The sequence below is a fragment of the Anser brachyrhynchus genome (genome assembly GCF_964034855.1).
Source record: "Anser brachyrhynchus genome assembly, chromosome: 19".
In the NCBI taxonomy this organism is placed as follows: domain Eukaryota; kingdom Metazoa; phylum Chordata; class Aves; order Anseriformes; family Anatidae; genus Anser; species Anser brachyrhynchus.
This window is the reverse complement of record NC_137712.1, coordinates 10417934-10439777: the sequence shown is the minus strand read 5'-3', so window position 1 is coordinate 10439777 and position 21844 is coordinate 10417934. Positions and strand designations below refer to the sequence as shown.

Sequence of the window (21844 nt, the reverse complement as noted above, 5' to 3'; positions counted from 1 at the left end):
TACTGTGACTAAATCACTTTCTTAATATTTGCTTCAGTAAACTAAATTGGCTGAACTTCTCAATGTCCTGTGAGATCCAAGATCACTTTGGTAGCTATCTTCCAATCTTTTGTTTGCCAGTACTCCTTTGGAGGTATAGAAACTGGAACTGGATGCAAGTTTTTCATCAAACTACATAAAAGAATGGTACCAATTTCCTGGCCTTGGACAATTCTTCTTTGTTTATGAATCTTGTGATCATATTAGTCCTCTTAGCCAAAGGGTAAGGAGCCAATGTTCATTAAGACTTTGGTATCGTGCTTAAAGTCAGTTCAAAGTTACTGGCTTCCAGTGCAGAAAGCATTACTTACATTTTGTTCTGGAGTTCACTGCCTTGAAATGAACCAGTCCAGCAAACCCAGACCATTGTTCAATTTAGTTTGAGGAAGCTGTTTGACTTTTGCAATTCTTTTTCTCATTTCACTTAATTTATTGTTGGTGATTGTGCTCCTTCTTTCAGGTCATTCAAAAAAGTAGTGAATAACCTCGAGTGAGGAATACCTTCCTACTAGCAAAACACCTAGAAAAGAGTCATTTGTGCCTTTTACATTATAAGACTTACTAGTTGACAAATTTTGGTCAAATTAATATAATTCATGAGTTCATATTATGCTAATCGGAGTCGGGTGTTCTGTTGAGTAAATCAGATGCCTTATAAAGATCTTTCATGTAAATGCAGTGATCCTGATCAACCAAACACATAAGCTCATAAAAATAGTTACTTCATTTAGTATTTCATTATAAAACTATTGATTAGCATAAATTATTCTTCCTTCATTATTGAATGTGAGCTGTTCAGCTGTGCATTTATTTTGCACAGACTAGATGGTCTGTAAATGCTTTTTTTTGTGTTATATCTTGATATCTGTTAGCTTCATTCCAGTCTTCTGAACTTCCCCAATATCCAAGAAAGTACTAAAAATAAATGTTAGCAAATATTGCAACTGCATTGCAAACTACTTAGGCTTGCATATTATAAAATTGGACTTCAGTAGGTGGTGTTTGGAATAGAAAGTGTCTCTGTATCAGTCCAAGACATGAATGTATCCAACTCCCATCCAAATATGGCACAGACGGTATATTGCAGACGTCAGGCTTTCCTGCCTCGTTATGGATGACTATATCTCCATATTGAATAATGTTGTCTAAGCTTCATCTGTTCTTAATTATGCTCAAATACCCTTCTTTTGTCTTCTCCCTGCTCACTAGGCCTGTTGTCCTCATTACTGCTTCACTGTTATTCACTGCAAGATTTCAGAGGCCAAGCAATTAATAGGGTTCAGAGCTGCATTCAGTTTGGAAACTGTTGTTGTCGCAGTTGCAAATACTCCACAGTCATTAGGAAATAATTTCTGGAGTCGCTAGGGAGGTTCAGACCACCGTGGCTACGAAAACAGAGGAGCAGGCTGAGGGGCACTGACGGCTTCAAGGATCATCTTATACCTTTGGTTCCTGGTCACTGGCTGCAGTGCCAAATACAGTGGTCCAGGGCTTCAGGATTGCATGGCAGAACTTAAACTGTTGTATTTATGTATTTGAAAAGGGGCAGGGCAATATTTGCATAACTGTTAGGCAGTGTAACAGCGTAAAGGATCCTTACAAGCCTCGTCTCTTTGCAAAGCCCACTTCCTTGGAAGTGCCAGAGACCTGGGAGGGTGCCACGTGTTTGCTGAGTGGTCTGCAGTGCTGCAGCCCGGGGAGGTGGAGATGTCACTTGTGCTGGAGCCTCTTGGTTTGGGTGCAGCCCAGGAGCAGGACAGGGAGAAAGTGCTGCCAGCTCCAGGGAGGGTAAGGCAAACCTCCCAAATACAGATCTGTGAAGTCAGCTCAAAAGCAGTTTGCAAGCTGCTTAGTCTGAAAGCTGAGAGTGTGGAGCCGTAACTCAGAGACAGGAGAGGACGTCTATGTTTCACTGCATTGTTAGCTTGGCAGCACAGTGATGGTGGTTTAAATTCCAGCATCGTTGACTAAACTAGTGGAGTCAGTGCGGCAAGGACAACCTGACGGTGTACTGAGTCACCAGGAGAGGTTGATGGATGCAGGCTTACGTGACGGTATAAAGAAAACGCAGATCCTCAGTTGTCTTCAAGGTGCAACCACAGCAGAAGCCCTGTATGTCAGGGGAACCTTCTTCTCAAGGTTGCACGTATTGCTTGTTTATTTTTTGGAAGAGATTTCTTAGACTGCGGAAGCTGGAGGCTTTCTGAAAGAGGCTCGAGTCCAGGTACATTTTTCTCTTCCCTTGTAGGATCAAGGAGAATTGATCTGATGCTTTAGATGAGTACAGGGTTTGTTTGATCGATTTTTATATGGGCCATTTGAAGAGCATGCCAAAATGTTACCGTTGTTGTTTTTGTGTGTACAGCTAACAGCTATTTCAGAATCACTTTTTTTGCACAAATGCTCTCATTGCACACTGGGTGGATGGAGCTATGCTGGAACAAGTCACTTACTTTGGGTTAAGAGTATTCATACAGGGGGATGTTAGAAACAGAACGTCTTTGTTAACAGAATCCCTGGGGATTGAATTTGATTTCAATAGATCTTCCTCCTATCTGACCTGTTTTTTTGTTGTTTTGTTTTGTTTTGTTTTGCTAGGTGCATTGCAACAACATGTTTTCCAAGGGGGTGAAGATCTTCCAGAAAGTGGAGTGTCTGTTCAAACCACGCCTGATTGCAGACTGGGAGCCCGAACCTGTTGGAGTGGCAACTGTCTTAGATGACAAAAATCCCAGTGCTAGGTTTGTGACTGTCCCCCTCAATCAGCATGTGGGTAAAGCCATACTTTGCCGCTTCTACTTTGCTGACACCTGGATGATGATGAGCGAGATTTCCTTTCAGTCAGGTGAGTGTTCCTCCAGTCGATTAGATCTTGGGGAGGGTGGAGAGCAGAAATGACAGTGGGGAGGTGCAGGACCTGTGGGCTTAGTGTAAGACAGTAAGGCACTGTGGGGCTACACAGTGGGGAGAAGGTAGCAGAAACACTGAGAGAGTTGCAAAGGCAGAAAGAAAGGTCCAGTCTACAGAGGATGCTTTTCAAGCTGATACTGATACACATAAGCGAAAATGCAACCAGGGCAACCAAAAATTGGACTGTAGGACATTTCTATTTGAGGCAGTTGCCTGCTGCTCAAGGGGTCGATTTTCACCTGTTTTTACTAAGCATTTTGTTATGAATAATTGAACTACATCTATAGGTAGCTATAAAGTTAGCAGATTGCAGATTTATATATTTAGAAAAACAAACAAAACCACCGCCAACAACAACAAAAATCCACAAACACAAGAGGCTGAAACTTTTGTTGCTTATGTCTTAACTATAAAACAGAAGTAAGTACCATGAGGTACTTTGAAAAGTTCTGCAAAGGATTCAACAGAGTCTAGGAGAAAACAGTTGTCACTGATGCATTAATGTTGTTGCTCTAGCTTTCTGCTCAAAGGTCCATCAGCAGCTATAGTGAGAAGACATTGCTGGAAAGGAGAGCTCTGACTGCAGCTTGTTGCTTATCTTGCTGATAGCAGCCCCTGCTGGCTGCCCTCCCTGTTACATGTGAGATTTAGGCAGGCTCTCAGTCCAGCCCAGGGTGACAATTTTTATAATCGTATTCAAATGAGAAGGAAGGTGGGAGGAAAAAAAAAGCTCTTGATTCAGTCCCCGCTGTCTGGCTGAGCTCAGGGAAGGATGCTGCATGCGCTGGCAGTTTGCTGTGGTCCGGAGGTGTGGGCTGCTCAGTGGAGAGGCTGTGCAGCCTCCTGCAGGCACACTGGGAAGTTCGGAGGGAGCAGATAACTGCTCATGTTGCTCATGATCTGCTATGTGGGTCTCAGCCCAGTCCCACTTGGGAAGGCAGGGGTTATGGTCAGGATTGCACAGACTGCTGGCAGAAGCAGAGAGATTTTGTTGGACTGACACCTTCCCTTCCCTCCCACAGACATGGAGAGCGTAAATCCTATTTTGGTTACGGTAGCCACAAGCACAACAGATCTCCTGGAAACAGCACACAACGTTACCGAGGGCACCTGGGGTAAGGACTTCTGTCACTAAGGTGTCAAGTGTTGGGGGATTTCATAGTAACATCCTAGCTCATGCAGTGTCTCCTCCTCTGGAGACCTGGGTATGGCCTGGTTATTGCCCTTGCACACAGGGCTGAGTCTTGCAGTCCTCCAAGCCTCACCTGTGTCTTCTGGCCTAGGCTGCCTCAGAGCAAGTGGGCCGAATGCGCACGTGCAGCCAGTGAAACTCTGAGAGCTGTCTGCCTTAACATGGATCCATCCAAGGAATCTGTTCCAATGCTAAGAACAGTGTGTGGTTGCAGAAGCCCTCTGCACAGTTCTTAGCTGTGAGCCTCCACAGTGAGAATTTGTGATTAGAGCAAAATGGGAGCAGAGCTAATGTTAATACTCTTCTGTACCAGCTTATAGAAAAGGACATGGCTCATGGAAGTCAGCCAGCACGTATAACAACCTGTGCTTTGTTGATGGCAGATTGTTCTTAATTCCTCTGTGATTGCAGAAACCACATCTTCTGTAACCAGCACCTGGATAGGAGAGAAGGCAGATGATTCCAATACCTCCATCCTCGTGGGCTGCCTTGTGGCTATTATTCTTCTGCTCCTGATGATTATAGTCATTATTCTTTGGAAGCAGTATGTTCAGAAAAGGTTGGAAAAGGTAATACAATGGGGCTACTTTGCAGGCACAAGTTTAGTTCTAAGTATTAACCCAAAAGAGCTCTGAATTATGCGGGAAAGTACAGGGTTTTCCCTGCTCCATCTAGTAGCTAAATCTCTGTTCCCACAGCAGGGGAAGATGCAGGTCCTATCCAAGACATTACTGGAAATTGCTGCAGTTGCAGCCAGTACATTACTCAACAACTGAGCATCACCTCAGCAGTTTTTTCTCTTTTTTGGAAGGCCCCACGCCGAATCCTGGAGGAAGATGCCACAGTTCGCCTCTCCTTCTATAGCTACACCATCGCCAACAACCAGACACAGATCCACCAGTCAAATCCCACCTATGAACGTGCTTTTCCACTGGATTTGGAATACCACCAGCCAGCTACACTGCTCCATAAGCTTCCAGAGCTCTCCCAAAGTGCAGAGGATTCAGGTAATATAATCATCAGTCACCAGAAGTTAGGTATTTATTCTTTTATTATTTCCCTCACCTGTGAGTATGTGCCAGTTTTCAGTGTCTGACTAATCTTCTCTGACTACAATGCAGTACTAACCCAGGGACATAAGACAGTATTCTGAAGTTCTGAAACTTTTTAGTATGTAACCTCGGTAGATGAAGCACCAGCCCCACTAGAGGGTGGTGGCCTTTTATTATTCTCTTTAAAGATTGTTTATACGTTAGCCAGGTCATCTTCTAGGAGCTGGTTTTGGCAAGTACAGCAGCAAGTCATCGTTTGTCTCAGCCCCTTGGCAGTGGAATCACTGCCTGCAGCACTCCCAGGCTGCCCAGACTGGCTGGTGGAAGAGGCGAAGGCCTTTAGCACCTCTCCCTGCAGCAAAGGCTCTTTGAAATTCCCATAGAAAAAGCAGAGGCAAATGCAGCAGGGGGTTGTCAGTGGTGCACTGGCTTCCAGCCCCTGGGGAGCTTTTGGATGCACACAGAAGGGAACACGTCCAAGAGGCTTTTGTACTCAGTGATGGCACTGCTGATTAACGAGTGTAAGGGCAGTGCTGCATTCCTCAAGCACCAACAATGTGCTAAGGTCCAGCATTATGCTACAGAAGGAGATTGATTTGGACTGAGTCAGGATGTGAATTTAAAGCAGAACGATAGTTCTGGGTATTACTGACCATACAGGGAGTTAATTATAAAGAGTTATCCCATGGTGGTTATGTGAATAAGCTGTAAGAGGTATAGGGTAGCATGATAACAGAGTACGTAGAAAATGGAGACTTCAATCTCCAGAGAGGAATCTAGAGCAAGTTTGATGTTGCAAGCAACATTCCGTACGTCAGGTAAAAGGAACAGATCAAATTTAGGATGAATCAGAAACAAGTAACTACTTCAGACTCATGCCTCCATGTCTGGACAAGAATTTTAGCTCTCTGGATAGATCAGGGAGCTGATTAACACAAATTCACTCAACTCACAGGCATTTGTTCTGGAGTTGGAAGAAGTGCAGCTCGTCCTGGTTTAAGCCCTAGTTAAAACAAAGTGCAGTCTTCCATCTCGATGTACGCTGCTGTAAGGTTAACAGGCGTGCAGCTGGGCTTGGTTCCCAGAGGTCTGCAGGGTTCAGAGGAGTGGAAGCCAGGCTATGCTGGTTTTAAGGGAGCGAGAGTGTCTGACTCCCCATCTTTGTTTTTTCCTCAGTGTGCAGCGGGGACTATGCTGAGCCTGACCTGACCAAGTCTACGCCTCACCAAGGCTTTCAGAACAATGTTCCTCACTACGCTGAAACGGATATTGTCCACCTCCAAGGTGTGACAGGCAACAACATGTATGCAGTCCCAGCCCTCACTGTGGATTCACTTACCAAGAAGGACATCTCAGTAGGCGAATTCCCACGGCAGCAGCTACGACTCAAGGAGAAGCTGGGAGAAGGACAGTTTGGAGAGGTACAGCCATTCTCTTCTGTGCTTTCTCTAACAGGAAGGAATTGAGTGGCACAGTGAATCCTCTCAGCTGCCTTTCTGGCACAGCTGCACACATGGATGGGGACCGGGGGGCCTGCATCCCAGTATTGTATTTAGTACATGTCCTTGCTCTAGAGTCGTAGAACGGTTTGCGTAGGAAGGGACCTCTAAAGATCATCGAGTTCTAACCCCCCCGCCATGGGCTGGGACACCTTCCCCTAGACCAGGTCGCTCAATTACACTGATGTCCTTTAAGGGCAGGCTTCATAGAGCCCAGTTCTGCACCTCTGAGGCTACTGCCCGGTGCCGTGTGTGAGTCTTTCATAGCAGATGAGCTTTACAAACACGAGCTGTTTGCTGCCTCTATCCCTATTTATGGCCCTATAGAAAAGGCCTGGGAGTGTGAGTTCAGACTGTTTCATGCTCTACCACGGACACCTCAAACGTGTGATTAATGTCAGCTCTAGCAGTGATTCCAACCAAGGCAGACTCATCCTGGGTGTAAAAAGAGCTTTCACATTAACAGGTGGAGGTTCTGATGGGGCTCTGCACGTTGGCCCTGGCCAAGACAGACACTGCCCAGGCATTGTGGTGCCCTTGCATATTTTCTGGCATCACTGCTTGCTCAAGCCCCAGTCTGTGTCAGAAGCCTCAGGCAGCATGATACACGCATCTGTCTCCTGCCAAGCTCTCTCTTTACTCCTTGGGCCTCTTTTGAGCTGTGAATGTTTTCCCCTCTCTTTTTCTTTACTCCCTGCTTTGTGTCCACACATTACTGAGCCAGATTTTCCCCTCGTTTGCTCCCTCTTCCTCTCTCTTTTATCCTCCCCAGCTTTTCCTCAAACACAACCTTAAAAATTCTGTTTGCTACATTTTGGCAAAGCACAGCTCTTTACTGACTGCTTTCTCATCTGTGGATGTCCATACTTTTCATTCAATACTTTTAGTTTCTTCCTACTGACACCACACTTTCCCTGTCCCCCTCACTTCTTTCTGGATCAATCAGAGTACTGGAGAGGTGCTAACATCCTCAGTCTCTTCACCTGGCTGTCAGTGCAGCCCCTTTTGTGGTGTGAATCTTGCTGTCTTGGTTTGTACTCCAAAAATGAGTTGTTTTTTTTTCTCACTGTTTTGCTTCTGTTTTTTCTTTCCTACTCATTCCTTTCCTTCTAATAACTGTCAAAGCTTTCTCCTCCTCCTCCTTTGTGTTGTTAAACAGCAGCAGACAGGCTCTCCATTCCCGTTTTCCTTGGAGTTTGATTCATGGCCTGCATCTTTCCTTGCGTCACAGGCTCTTTTCCTCATTTTTGCAAATCTGCTGTGTCACTGTGCTTCCTTCTCTGCTTCTCACCTTTGTAGTCTCACCAAACTGGTCATCATCCTACGCTCTGCTCCTCTGCTCTGGCTTAGCGTGCAATTTTGCTTCTAGCAACATGGCTCATCCATGCTTTTTTCACCTCTCACCCAGGGCTTCCATAACTTTCAAGGCATTTTTTCTGCTCCTAACTTTCTGCTTTCTGGACTCAGTGATACACTGTGAGCACTTACAATACAAGCTCTAAGCACCATGGCTCTCTTTCTTATTCCTGGCTTGTACAGCTGGTCTCTACTTGATGTTGTTGCTAGACTTCCAGAATTTAAGGAGAGTGAGTCTCGTGACTGTACTTTCACCCCAGCAGATTTCATTCTCCATGTAACTGCAGCAGCCTTTTTGTACTTCTGTTTCTGAATTGTAGCTTTATCCATTTTCTATGCTGTCTCCTCTTTCTCTTCACCATGTTTCTTGCATAAGTTCTTGGTGCATTGTAAAATATATAAACAATATAACATATATAAGCGATATGAAATTAAGCTCCCGTTATGTTCACCTTTCTGCTAGCACATCTGGTCTGCTCCCCTCCTTCAGTCCTTTTTCCTATCCTGCACACTCAGTTTGTCTGTTTTACCTACTCCAGCATTTCTTGCCCAGTTCTCCTCTTAAACGTGCATTCTGATAACTTCTTAAGCAAATGTTTTATTGCATCCCTTCCCCCACCTTCTCTTTTATACAACCCTGGCAGTAATTTCATGTCTTTACTGTTTGTTTTTTTTTTTGATCTGAAGAAACTTTGGATTCTGTGCTTTCCTAAGAGCATTCACCTCTTCACCTTTGAGTACATTCGCAGGTGAGGTGTTCACACCACACACACACATGCACTGCTCCCCTTTTTTTCTGGAATTTGGAAAGCTGTCTGTAATTCCTGGACGCTCCTCAGTTAAGTCTGAGCAGTGACTCAAGCCAGGCTAGGCTGCAGGACAGTTCTGTACGTGTACAGCTGTTGTGATGTGCTATATATGCCAAATGTGCTGCAGCCACGTTGTCTGCATGCACATGCATCGTAACGCAGACAGCTCCAGGCACAGTGGCCTTCCTGAATATCTCCAGTGCTTGCTGGGCAAGTTGGACCCCCCAGTCATGTACTGAGCCGTTGATACGCATGTGGAGTAAATTCAATGCCGTGGGGAAACATTAGGCTGCAATCCATGTCTGTTTCTACATTGTGGGCTAAATAGTGTACACACACAGTCTTGTCCAGGATTTTTGGCCGATCTGTGGGCTATTTGTCATCAGAACGATGTCACTTCCATTAGATCATTCACTTGGCCATTCTGCCAGTGCTGACCAAATTGATGACCTCAGTGTGTCGTCGTTTTGCTCTGGCTTTCTGCGTGTGCACGCTCTCATAGCTGCCATTGCTTTCTGCAGGTGCACCTCTGTGAAGCTGATGGCCTGCTGGAGTTCCTGGGGGTCTCTTCTTCAGAATTCACTCACCAGCCGGTTCTAGTAGCAGTGAAGATGCTAAGATCAGATGTCAACAAAACAGCCAGGTAAGTACATCCCCAATGCCAACCACCTGAGAAGGAAAGCAAATACTCCCCAGGCAACAGTTTCACATGGTTTAACACCATTGACTCTGTAAGAGAGAAGCCTCGGAGGGTGCTGAGTGTTTGTGTAAGGAACAGGATGTAAGCAGAGAGCTGACGGTAGGAACAGACGACATCAAACTGAAATGCTGTATTAATCCTGTTTTCTGGGGAAGGGGTAGATGCTGCACACAAGCCCAGAACCATCTCTCAAACTCACTGTATGCAGATGTGTAAAAGTCTCTGTGGTCAGGGACTTTCCTACATGCTGCTTCTGCTTTCTTTAAACCAAGGAATAGTTTAGGACTCAAACCTCCGTTTTCTATTTTACAAGAAATGATTTCCTGAAAGAGATCAAAATCATGTCACGGCTGAAGAACCCAAATATCATCCGGCTTCTGGGGGTGTGCGTGCGTGATGACCCACTGTGCATGATAACAGAGTACATGGAGAATGGAGACCTCAATCAGTTCCTGTCGCAGAGGGAGATCTACAGTAAATTTGCAATTTCAAACAACATTCCCTGTGTCAGGTAAGAGGAGCTGCCCATGTTTAGGATGAATTGGTGATACAGAGCTGCCGGTTTCTTGTGCTGTGCTTTCCAGGCAGTGACCTTCCAGCCTGGCCACTGCCACGGCACATACTGTGGGTACTAGTCCCACTTTGCGTGGGACATTGTTCTTGAGGCCTCCAGAGATGCATGTTCCTGTGAAGTGTCCCTGACTGGGGGCTGTTCTGGTCACAGTGACCATCTGACATACATTGTTTACTGATGTACCCATCCGTTTACATTAGTGGGCTTGCATCAAATACTTCATTAAGTGGCAAACCAGATGCATTACAGCTAGAGTTTTGGGATGAAAATCAAGAATTTCTCTTAGGCTTTTGAGATGTTTTGTACATTCTCTGGATGCCTAAAAAATATTACATAAGGGAAGCTGAGTGTGGAGCTTCATTGAAGGAAAGATTTCATCAGCTGACAGAAGGAGAGTATTTCACTGGCAAACACAAATGTTTTCTGTCTGCAGTGGCGCTTATCTCCCTCCTCCGTGGAAGGATTAAATCTAACATGAAAACATCTCTACTGTTGCAGAAATTCGTTCCTCACAGATGAGAGTTGCACATACAGCTATCATGTACTCAGCTTGATTAAAGAAAACTGACCAGAAATCACTGCATTGCTTAGCCTTTGGCATGTACGCCCACAAAGAAATTAATTTATTTTTAGTTAAAGAGCTAGGCAGTTAGGCAGAGCAAGTTCTGTTGATGGACTGGACAAGAGATGTCTTACCATGTCTAGACAACACCCCTGCTTCTGCCAGTAGCTGGCAGTGGTTAGTGGTCCTGTCTGGGAACGTCAGGCAACAGAGTCATGACACACCAGGAGCTGCTGTAGGATGGGAGAGGATTTACATCTGAGTTGATGCGTGTTCCAGCTCTCTCCAGTCTCATGTCTCTTCCACACAATAGAAAGAGCTTTCACATCTAGACTCGGTTTCTCTTTTTTTTTCCTGGCCATAGCTTCGGACTATCTTTTTTCTTCTCCTCCTCACCCCTCATCTGACTTCAGCACTGGCATTCACGGGGTTCTTCCCTGCTTTCCATTACTTGGCCCTACCCATAAGTTTTCCTTTCTCTTCCAGCTGCTCTTTCAGTCTCTCCTTTTGTCCCTCCCAACCAGATAGAGTTTCACGTTAAAGGAAGCCTGTGTGGCTGGCTCAGATATCTGTCTGTGTAGGAGTTAGTTACTGATATTGAAATGAATGCCCCTGCCAAAAAGTGCAGCTTGTCTCTCTGCCAGTTCCTATGGGTGTCTGATTGATGTGGCAAGGTCCAGCTGTCCGTACAGCTCTTCGGTGTTTGAAATGCATCTCCCACTGCCTCTCTGGCTATGTAGCAAGTCATGAAGATGAGTCTGCTGAGAAGTGTCTGCTCCTCCATACGCAGAGCTGCATGTTCTGGGCACTGGGAGCCAGAAGAGAGCTGCTGGCAAGGCCTGCCAGAATGCAGAGGGGATGGGGTGGACTGGGCATCTTGGGTTGGAAGAGGAGCATCGCCAAGCAGGGAGACAAGGCGGCAGCTGATCAGGGGGAAGGGAGAAGGTAGGACCTGGAGGCTAAGCCCCCTCTGAAGCAGAAAGCCAACAGCCAGGTTAACAAGGTAAAAGTGGGTGCCGGAGTTCCTTCTCTGGGGACACGATGGCTCCATGCAGATCAGGAGAAGCATTGAGCTAACAATGGGACAGGGCTGAGTGTCACCTGCCTGAGCCGTGGGGGTCACAGCTGGGAGGGAAGTGGTGCCCAGACCCCCCGGCTGGTGCTGTGTCAGGGGAAAGGGGCTGCCTCTGAAGCTCTGTAGCAGCAGCTTAGCTGTTGATTAGAACAGGTAGATTGGATATGTTATCATTAGATAAATCATTTAATTTAGATAAAATGATAAAGCTTCTGTCATTGCCACCAGAACACTGAGTAAGGCTTTTTTTTCTTGAGCTTTACAGAGAAATACTGTGAACAGTTCGTTAGATTTGTTTTGACAAGTGCTTGTTTATATGAAGTGTTTGAGCATGCACAGTGGGAAAGAAGCTGGGCATCACAAAATAATGGTGTGTGAAGAATGCTGAAAGTCAGGTGGTCCAAATTCTGTCTGTGTATTGTGCAACTTTTTTATTAAAACTATCTTCATTTTGGTAATGGGAAAATTGAAATTTTAACAAATGGAAAATACATCAGTTTACATATTTAGTTATATTAAACATAAAAAGTAAGCTCTCTTTAATGTTATGTCACGTTTACTAATACAAGTATGTGATAATGACGGTTTGAAATACTAAACTAAGCAATTTTTAAGACTTGAAATTCTGAGATTGTACAGCTTCATTTTTCCTGGCTTTCTATGAAAAGTTGGTGCTTTGTTGCATGATCTCTTTGAAAATCTTGATACTAATGCTTAATATTAAATACCTAAGGGATGTCAAATCCTAAGGGCCCTGAATTTCAGGGACAGGTTGTCTGTTCTTGCTTCTGCAGCTCAAGAACTTGGCCTAGCCTGGCAGGTTGGGATGTTAGTGCCCTAGACAGTTTAGTTTCACTGTTAGGGCAAAAAAAATAAAATGTCAGGTCACTGTAGTACATCAAATGCAAGATAAAGCAGTAAGAAATGCCAAGGAAGAGTTGAGTGCCAAGAAATGTACTGACTTTGTTTTGTCATCTTTCAATGCAGCTACTCTAACCTGCTGTACATGGCCACCCAGATTGCCTCTGGAATGAAGTATTTAGCATCTCTGAACTTCGTGCACAGAGACCTGGCAACTCGCAACTGCCTGGTGGGGAACAACTACACCATCAAGATCGCAGACTTTGGCATGAGCAGGAATCTTTACAGTGGGGATTACTACCGTATCCAGGGCAGAGCGGTGCTGCCGATACGTTGGATGGCCTGGGAAAGCATCCTCCTGGTAGGCACTGCACAAAACCATTCTGTCTCCCTTCCTCTGGTTCTCACTATACCCCCGAACTTGTAACGTGTATGTGTAACGGTCTTTACAGCTACAGATGGCCTCTGGTGAGTTGTCTGTTGGGTTGTGTTGGACGTATCTAAATCTAATAGCCTGGAAAAGGAGGGTGCCCTTGCAAATACAGCACAGATTATCTGGAGCCTAATTTGTGTTCTGTTTCTGACATTCAGGATTCCTGCTGGAATCATAAGCAACTCGCCTTTCTGAGCTTGCTTCCCCAGCTGTGAAGCCTAGAGGGGCAGGAACAAAACTTGATGAGCATCAAGTGCCAAGTCTGGGCTTGAGGTTGGGGTTTTGTTTTGTGTTTAAGGGTCCTGCTGGCTCCTCTCAGGAGATTGTTCAACAACCCAAACACACCCAATCCAGAGGCGATTCCTAGTATTCATCCCAATATTTCTTTCTCAAACAAGTTGTTAGGTCATGTAGTTATACTTCCTTACAATTCTTCTATGTACTTGGAGGGGGTATTGTAATTATGGCTGCCATAAAGGCTGATGGGCCTAAACTTTTCTAAGTTCACCCTCTTTTCATGGCTAGAGCTTCATCTAGACTATAAATCACTCCTCTCCTTTCTTGTGTGAATATCTTCCAAACCTTTGCAGGCTACCAGGGTTGCCAGATAAGCCTGGACAATCCGTGTCTGGGCTGTTTTCTGACAAAACAAGCCCTCCAGCCCCCGATTGTTGTGTGCTATTTTGTGAGCAATCTTTAGCTTCTTTTTCCTTCAGAAACATATTGTTCCAAACACATCCAGTTTGGGCGCATTTTTTTAAAGACAGAAAGCAGGGCAGAGAGCTGACTGTCACCAACTTTGTCATGTGCAAAGATCTAAATTATTCTGGCCTTCCTCTAAGAGTCTGCTTCAGCTCTGCTTTCACCCCTAGGGCTTTGCTCCTTGTTCAAAGGTTTTTCTGTGCTGCACTGCTGTGCTTTGGGTGGAGGTATGCAGCAGCTCTCCACCCCGCTGCCACAGCCCACAGCATTGTGCTACTGCTGGAGGCAAATGCAGACTTCCTCAGGAGGGATGGTAGTCTCTAGCTTTCTCTGACACTTTCCCCCTGTTTCAAGAGGTTTGCCCCAGTGAAAGCTGCACCTTATCAGGGACCGTGGGTCCACAAAGACATGGTGCTCCTGCCCTGCAAAGCAGCAATGTCGTGCTTTGGTCCCTTTGTGCATTGCTCAGAGCAGGTCACCTGCTCTACTGTCTTTACGGAGGGCGTTTTCCCAGGTGTGAATCCTTGTGTTTAGAGAGAGCAGACTGAAATAGCCTTTGCCAAATATGCACTGTGAGCAAACCAGGCTTACAACATCCTTTCTGTTCACAGGGCAAGTTCACCACTGCCAGTGATGTCTGGGCATTTGGGGTCACCCTCTGGGAGATGTTCATACTGTGTAAGGAGCAACCTTACAGCCTCCTCTCAGATGAGCAAGTCATCGAGAACACGGGAGAGTTCTTCCGGAGCCAGGGAAGGCAGGTAAGAAAGCAAATGTGACTTCTTCCTTCACTTGACCTTGATTGCATCCAAACTGATCTCCTTGGGACCCTTCTGCTGGCCTTACATCATCTGCAAAAGTCCCTGCTTCTATTACTCGTCTTTTCAAATGTGTCCCACCTCTCTTGCCCTTCGTCCAGGCTCGTTGGCCTGGCTTTCCTCTCTTGGAGTCCCACTGGAAGAGCCTCCTGGCTTGTCCAGTGCTTCTTCCATGTTATAAGCTATTCTGTTTCAATCTGCCTTTGCACTGTCCTCCTTAGCTTTTCTGGGCTGTCCTACGCAAACCTTTTGCTCTTTTGCTTTGTCAGTTTTCTCTGCCCTTAGTGTCTCCTCTAAAAGACAAGGAGGCACTCACTGAGGTGGGGAAGGAGGAATTGCTAGTACCCAGGGGTTAGATACTCCCTGTGATATCTCTGTCTATGCTGAGGAGCTTTTGGCCATCCCTAGTTGCTGAAAGGCTTTTCTGTCTCATTATCCTCTGTTGCTCCAGGCAGGAGTGTACAGTTCACTGTTGTTGCCTTCGTATCCTTTAACAGAAATATCAGTGACGATGGTAAATAGAGCATGACAATCCAGCACCACTGAGGATCGATGTGCCCCAAGAGTGGATGTCCAGTTGTTACTCTTCTCCCCGCATTGACATTTAGTACCAAATAAGTTAAAGGATTAAGGGAAATAAAATAATGCAAGGTTTTATTCATTGTCTCCCAGATATTAATGATCTAGTGAAGAGTCTAAAAGATCAGTGTATTGAAATGAGAGAAAAGAAAAAAAAATTGCCAACCTGTGCTGTAGATAAGCTCTAAAAGGTGTTTTTTCTGTCTCTGCTAACAAGCTGTCACGATGCTTAGAAAGCCTCATGGGTTGTCTACGGTGAGTGAAAGTATTTGGATTTTATTGTGGTAAATTTGGTTTTGGTTTGTGTTTTTCTGTCACTTGGAACACAAATCTCTCTGAAGCATTCATGTTTCCTGCGGGACAAAGGACTGTTTTATGACCGGCTCATCAAACAAGTTGGCAAAGTGTCTGCAGTGCCATCTGAGGTGGTGTCGCAGCTCCATGCAGGCTTCGCTGCCAGATTCATGCTTAATGGATTTCAAACATTGCATGACTGCTGCGTCTTGTAACGCCTAGACTGAAGCTGTCCTGTGGTTTTCATTTAGTCGAGGTTTGATTCTTTTAAAGAGCAAACACTGAACTTGCTGTATTCTTCTTTGCAGATCTATCTCTCCCAGACTCCTCTGTGCCCTAACCCTGTGTTTGACCTGATGCTGAAATGCTGGAGCAGGGATATAAAAGATCGTCCCACTTTTGACATGATTCACCACTTCCTGCTAGAACAAATGGAATCAAACATTTGACTCCAGAAAAAGAGACAAACTGTTGAGAACAGAGTGACTCTGGTGTCTCTTTGCCTGTACCTCACAGGAAGATGGTCAGGCCACCTTGCTCTCCTCCCTTGACTGTACCGTATTTAATTGAGACGTCCATGGCAGCTGCTCGTTCTATTGGCCATGGTCTGACGCGCAGGACCAGAGGATCTCATTTGGTTGAAAAATCATCTCCTCTTCTGAATCATTTCCTGGGAATACTGTGAGAGGGGTTTTGTTAGATACCCACACACCTTTGGGAAAGACGAATGAGTAAAACTTTACAAGGGACTTGGAGCTCTCTCCTGGTTGGAACAGAAAGGTGCCAGCCTGAGTGAGAGCCACAATTCAAGAACAGATTTGTAGAAGTAAAGACTTCAGTCTTCTAAAACTATTCCATTAAATCAAATGGAAGTCTTGTGCACATTAGCAAGTGTTTCTGTAGGCTCTTGCTAGAGATGATATGTATAGTAAGAAACTAGAACTGACTAGAGCTAGGAAATGGTTTAACAGACTTGAGAACTGACGGAGCTGGATTTAGCAACCCTTTGGAATTAATGCTACCAGGGTCTACGGAGGATGCTGATAGAGTCCAAGATCATGTTCTTTTTTCCTGTGGTTGTTAAGCACTGCTTTTGTTATATATGTGCATTTTCCCCACACTGGATTTTTTTTTCTAGAAAAAAGAAAATTAAAAAAATGAATGTTAAAGGTCATAGGAAGATCACTACAGAAGATCTTCTCTTGACCTGCAAATTAAGGCTAGGGTAGGGAGTTTGTATTGAAAAGTAGCTGATACTGTACTACTGTCACTACGTAGATTTATTAGCCTAATGAACTTGTAGCCACAATGGACTGATGTGCAATTAATCCTGTATAAGTACCCATTAATATGAGATCTCTAAGTCGATGCTGTTAAGTGTGCAGGGGGAACTTAGATTTGGTGAAAGCGAATGGCTGAGAGCAGCACCCGCTATGTCACTTGTCATAGCTCACGTGAGAGGAGAAGGAACAGGGCACGTGCCATCGCCGGCACGCACCTGCGCACACACTCGGATTTATTTCTAGCATCTGCAGTCCCTCTTCAGGTCTGCAGCAGGTTTAGCGCTGTCAGCCAGGCAGATGCACTTCGGCCCAGGCTCTGTTACTGCTGTGATCAAATCTGGCATCAGGGTGGGACTGCCACATCCCGCCAGTTCTGATCAGGGTGGCTTTGCGTCTGATTTTGGATGCTTCCTGTACAACACGAGACAACTTATTCCTTGAACCGGGGTTGTCTTTTTGTTTGTTGTGTCACAAATGGCTCGTTCTCTGGAATATTTTATAGGGCTCTGAAATACCCTTGGAGTGGGTCAGAGAATTCAGCTTGTTTCTACAGTACATCCATTGTGGATTTATCAGGTGCCTGGGGAATACTCTGCTGTTCCCTTTGTAACTGTTTAGCAAGATATTACGGACCAAACTGAGTATTTCATAAGCTGGGAGGTTAAAGTTCAGCACTTTTTGTTTTGTTTTGTTTTTATTTTTCCAAACAGCATCCAGTATAACATGTATTTCCAGTAAAGGTTATAAAGATAATTCCTATCTTGGCCAGAAGCATAGTGTTCACTGTGCTACGAGCTACATAGTGTCTGTGCTACGAGCTCTGTAAGCGGACACCGCTGACGGAGGGAATGCCAAAACAGCTCTAATAAGAGGGTAATTATGGCTGTTACGTTGAAAGAGAAAACCTGCCCCTGCGTTGGCAGACGCCAGGACTGAGTGTGCTGTGTCTGCTCCCCAGGCAGAACAAAGCTGGTCCTGAAGCTTCCCAGCTGCCGCCGGTTGTCCTGCTGCAGGTCGGTGTGGGAGTCCCCGGACTGCATGTAGGCATCGTGGGCTGGGCTGGTCCTCTGAGCAGCCTTCACGTGATGGAGCACGAGGCATCTCACGCCCTGCGAGGGCTGCACGGGCTCGGGTGGCTCTCACCGCAAAGCAGGTGTTTGTCCCCTTCAACCTGAAGGGGCCCTGGGTGGGCTGCTGCTGCCACACGTGTGTGCCATAAGTGCCTGGCGTGGGTGACAGGAGTCAAAGCTGTTGTGGTCATGTATGCAGCCATGCACTGGTGGCTGGTGAGCCACGCGTTGGTGTTATTGCTGGAGAGTTTCCATCCTGTCCTGGAAAACAGACCCGAGTAATACACAGCCATGTGCGTGATCTCCTGTGTTTTGGAGCTCAGAGGTACCAGAACGCTGTAATGTCACCTGGGTGGGCTTTGTCCTTCTGTTATGTCAGGACGTGCTGTTCCTCCACTGACATACTGACATACGAAGTTTCTCTCATATCAATAAATTCTAATGATAACCTTGACAAAAGTGAATTTCTGCTTATTTTTTTTACTTAGGTCTAGGTGTCTGCACTGAGGACAGATATTTTGGTGTGACTGTTCAATAACTTTGGTAAGTCTGTGACCCCAGGTTTGGAAGGAGCAGCCAGTGCAATGCAGCTGCTGTTCCGACAGGAGCGGACTTTGGAGGAACTTTTTGAAAGCGTTGGCAGGGCGGCCTGAGCCCCAGGGAGCCGAGAGGGCTAGTGGGACCCAGAGTGGCCTGGGGTCACTGTTCAGTGCTGTGAATATGGTGCTGTGTTTCCTTAAGCATTTTTTTCATATTCTTATTAAATTCTAAAGATGATCTGGGTTGGGAGAGACCTTTGTAGGTCTCTAACCCAATCAACCTCTAAAAACAGCTAACTTCAAAGCTGCGTTGGGCTGCTCAGCGCCGTGCACAGCTGGGCTTTGAAGGTCCCCAAGGATGGAGATGTGGGCACCTGCTCTGACCCTGCCCCAGGGCTGCACTGCTCCTGTGGGGAAGAATTTTCTCCTTATGTCCAGTCGGCCTTCCCCTCGGGGCAACTTGAGCCTCTTGCCCCTCATCTTCCACTGAGAAGAGTCATCGTACCCCTCGCGGCCCCATCCACCCTGCGGAGCTGGGGATGCTGTGCAGTTCTGTCCCCACAGAGTTCAGGTACTGGGGCAAACTCATAAGGTCTGGAAACTCCAGATCTCCCAAAATGTTGAGGTGCCAAGAGCAGGAGTCAAAGCAGCACATCTGTCTTCTCAGGTGTAATTTTGGGTAGAGTACTGGCACCTAAACAGGTGAGAACAATGCTGGAATAATCCAATTTCTGGTTAGTATCTCTGAGGTCTTGAAATGATGGTGCTGGCCATGTGGCCGGAGTTCTTCGAGACCACAGAGGGACACTGGCAATGAGCCAGGCTCACTCCTGGTGTTGCAGTTTGTGGAAGTGGTGCTGGTGCCAACAGGTGGGATGACCTTGAAGGTAAGGACATAGCGCTCCCAACAGCAGCTCAGCACTCAGAAGAGCTGGGCAGAGAGGGGCTGAACCACCCCACAGCAGGCACCGTGACTATGCCGTGTTGAGGACGGGAGCTCCTTTGCCCTGTTTGTAGCGAGGCAGTGAAGGTTTGCGTCCTCCTGCAGCCGGGGCAAGGAGCAGGCAGAGCAGGGCGGATGCGTCCAGTGGCAGCGCTGCCCTCGCCGTGCGTGTGCTGTGCAGTGACCTGGGCGTGCACAGCACAGTGCTCCCCGTCTGCACGTGTGGGACGTGGACAGCAGTGTGAACACGGACACGTGCCGGGGCTGCTTACGGGGAACATCTGCTGCTGTCCCAAGGGTGCTGAGCCTGCAGGAAATCTGACAAACTTTATGAAGTTTCCATGCTCATCCAAGATTTCCAGATCTTTCCTTTCTGGGAAAAGAAAGACTCGTCCAGAAAAACCTGAAGAGCCGCGTGGTGTGGCTGGAAGCACCACGGTACCCGGCAGCATCACAGAGGTTTCCCGGGTGACTGCTGCATCTCCTCCCTGCCGCCGGAGCTGCCACTGTGCCATGACGGCCTCCAGGGAGAGCAGCCTCTTCCCTCCCGATCCTCACCATGTCCCCGGGTAAGTTCTGAAGTTCATCCAAAAAGTCTGGTCATTTCCAACGCAAATACCTCTGGTTGGGATAGGACACCACTTGTGGTTCATGATTGTTTTAAAGACACTGATAAAAGTGCCATCTAACAGTGCAGCAAAGGAGACGTGGCTCCAGGGGGAAAACAGCACCTTATGGCAGGTGTAGTTAAAGACCATGACACAGGGCATTGAGGGGAACTTCAAAACTATTTTTTTCCCTTTTTTCCATTTATTCTAAGCTGCCAAATGTTTCCAGAGCTTCTGGGTTTTGGCTCCAAACTGAAATAATTTTTGCACCAAGGATGTCTGAAGATCTCCTTTGAATAAATATTTGCATGAACATGATTACGTCGTCGATGAATTGGGTAGAGCACAGTCCTCTGAAGTCTGTGACTGTGGGTAATTGTGATCTGGCTGATACGTAGCTGAGTTTTTCTTCAAAAAAAGCTTTCTGCAAAGTCCTCTGAAGGCCTTTGAAAGGAACAAAGCCATGGTTGGTGAGAGGTGGGTTCCCCATGAATGAGCTACTGGTTGAAACACAAACACTGAAGGCAGAAATATGAGGACAAGCTTTGTGGTGAAGCAGAGGTGGTGCGTGGGGTCCCCTGGTGATCTGCCCTGGTGTGTGTGGTCCCCCGCACACGTGGGTGACCTGGAAAGGGCTGGACGGCCACCGAAACAGAGCAGGCAGCTGTTGGTACAAAGTCACTTGGGTCAGCGAAGTCTGAGGGCACCTTGGGAGCCCTCCCTGGGCAGGAGCTGGTGGCAGAAGAGGCAGTGAAACAGCACAGAGGGAACCAGCCCGAGTCGTCCCGCATGGCCATGGGCAAGAGGGGAGGCTGAACCTGAGCTGCAGATGAAGGCTGGAGCGTGTGTTTCCTTCCTCAGCAGTTGTCTGGTAGCGAAGATGAAATTGGTCCTTCCCATTACAGCAAGGTGCAGGATTTTCCCGTTCCTGACCTCTGTGCCTTCAGAGCTTACCTAAGTGCTGGGGTTGGGTTTTTCCCTTACTCTTGCACTGCTGCAGTTGTCCAAACGGTGTGCGTGCTGCTGTGAGCTGTCACCCTGCGTGCTGACAGCAGCAAGGAGGGAGCTGTGCTGGGCTTGCACCTCCCTTTTGGAGCCAAAAGCCTCAAAATCCTCACTAGCTCCCTCCTGCCTAAGAACAACCCTTGCAAGAGGCAGATTTGAGCCCTAATACCAACACTGCAGCTGCACTGCTCCTCTCGGGCTGCTGCTTCAGCTGCAGAAGGCAGGAGGAGGCACCAGCTCCTGCTGCTTGAGGCTTCCTTCCTCCCGTGCCCAGGGTCCTGCCGGGCTGGGTGCCTGCATGCAAGGAGGAGCTGCCTGCTGGGCATCGCTGCAGCCCGGCTCTGCTGCCGACGTCGCAGCCTGCAGATGTTGGGAGGTGCCGGCAGGAGGAAGAGAAGGAGGAGGAAGCTGACGCGTTGCAGCACCTCTCCAGCTGTCCCACGTGTGGGGCCTGCCCATGCTGGTGAATCCCCAGCACGACGCAGGCATCCAAACCACTCCGGCACCAGGCAGCAGTCACCCCCGCAGTGCTCGGAGGCGTTGGGAAGTGAAACGCAATGTTAGAACGGTTTGGCAAGGACTTGGCACGGGGAGAAGGTGAAGCTCCACGTTGTGGGCCTGTCCTGGGAATGGCCCTGCCTGTCCCGGCGGAGCTGGGAGCGGTGCGGAGCGGTGCAGGGCCGGGCACAGGGCCAGGGCTGCTCCCTGTTCTGTGACGCAGCCCTGGGAGCAGGCACTGAAGGTAGGATTGAGCAAGAGAAAGGGAAATTGGGCACAGCCTCCAGAAAGCCACTGACTTGCTGCTTGCGAAGGGGTTTTAAGATCAATGGCTGCAACGGTGAACTACAGAAACGAGGGATTTCTCTGGTTTCTTAATGAGAATACCACGAAGAGAAAGTCAAACAGCCTGCAGGAGTCCTGATCTCTTCACAAAGCACCAC

General features: G+C 47.0%; 1 protein-coding gene across 2 annotated transcripts in view; it reads left to right on the top strand.

Annotated features, from left to right (window-relative positions):
* The window catches only part of LOC308180209 (discoidin domain-containing receptor 2-like), a 60310-nt gene extending 42043 nt beyond the window's left edge, over nt 1–18267 (top strand). For both annotated transcript variants that reach the window (XM_080561428.1, XM_080561427.1), the window contains exons 8-17: nt 2638–2884; nt 3972–4064; nt 4553–4710; nt 4953–5148; nt 6370–6614; nt 9379–9500; nt 9871–10068; nt 12756–12990; nt 14376–14525; nt 15764–18267. In XM_080561428.1, the coding sequence (XP_080417554.1) occupies nt 2638–2884; nt 3972–4064; nt 4553–4710; nt 4953–5148; nt 6370–6614; nt 9379–9500; nt 9871–10068; nt 12756–12990; nt 14376–14525; nt 15764–15904 (1785 nt within the window). In that variant the 3' untranslated portion in view covers nt 15905–18267. The remainder of the gene's footprint in view (nt 1–2637; nt 2885–3971; nt 4065–4552; nt 4711–4952; nt 5149–6369; nt 6615–9378; nt 9501–9870; nt 10069–12755; nt 12991–14375; nt 14526–15763) is intronic.
* The last annotated feature ends 3577 nt before the right edge of the window (nt 18268–21844 follow it).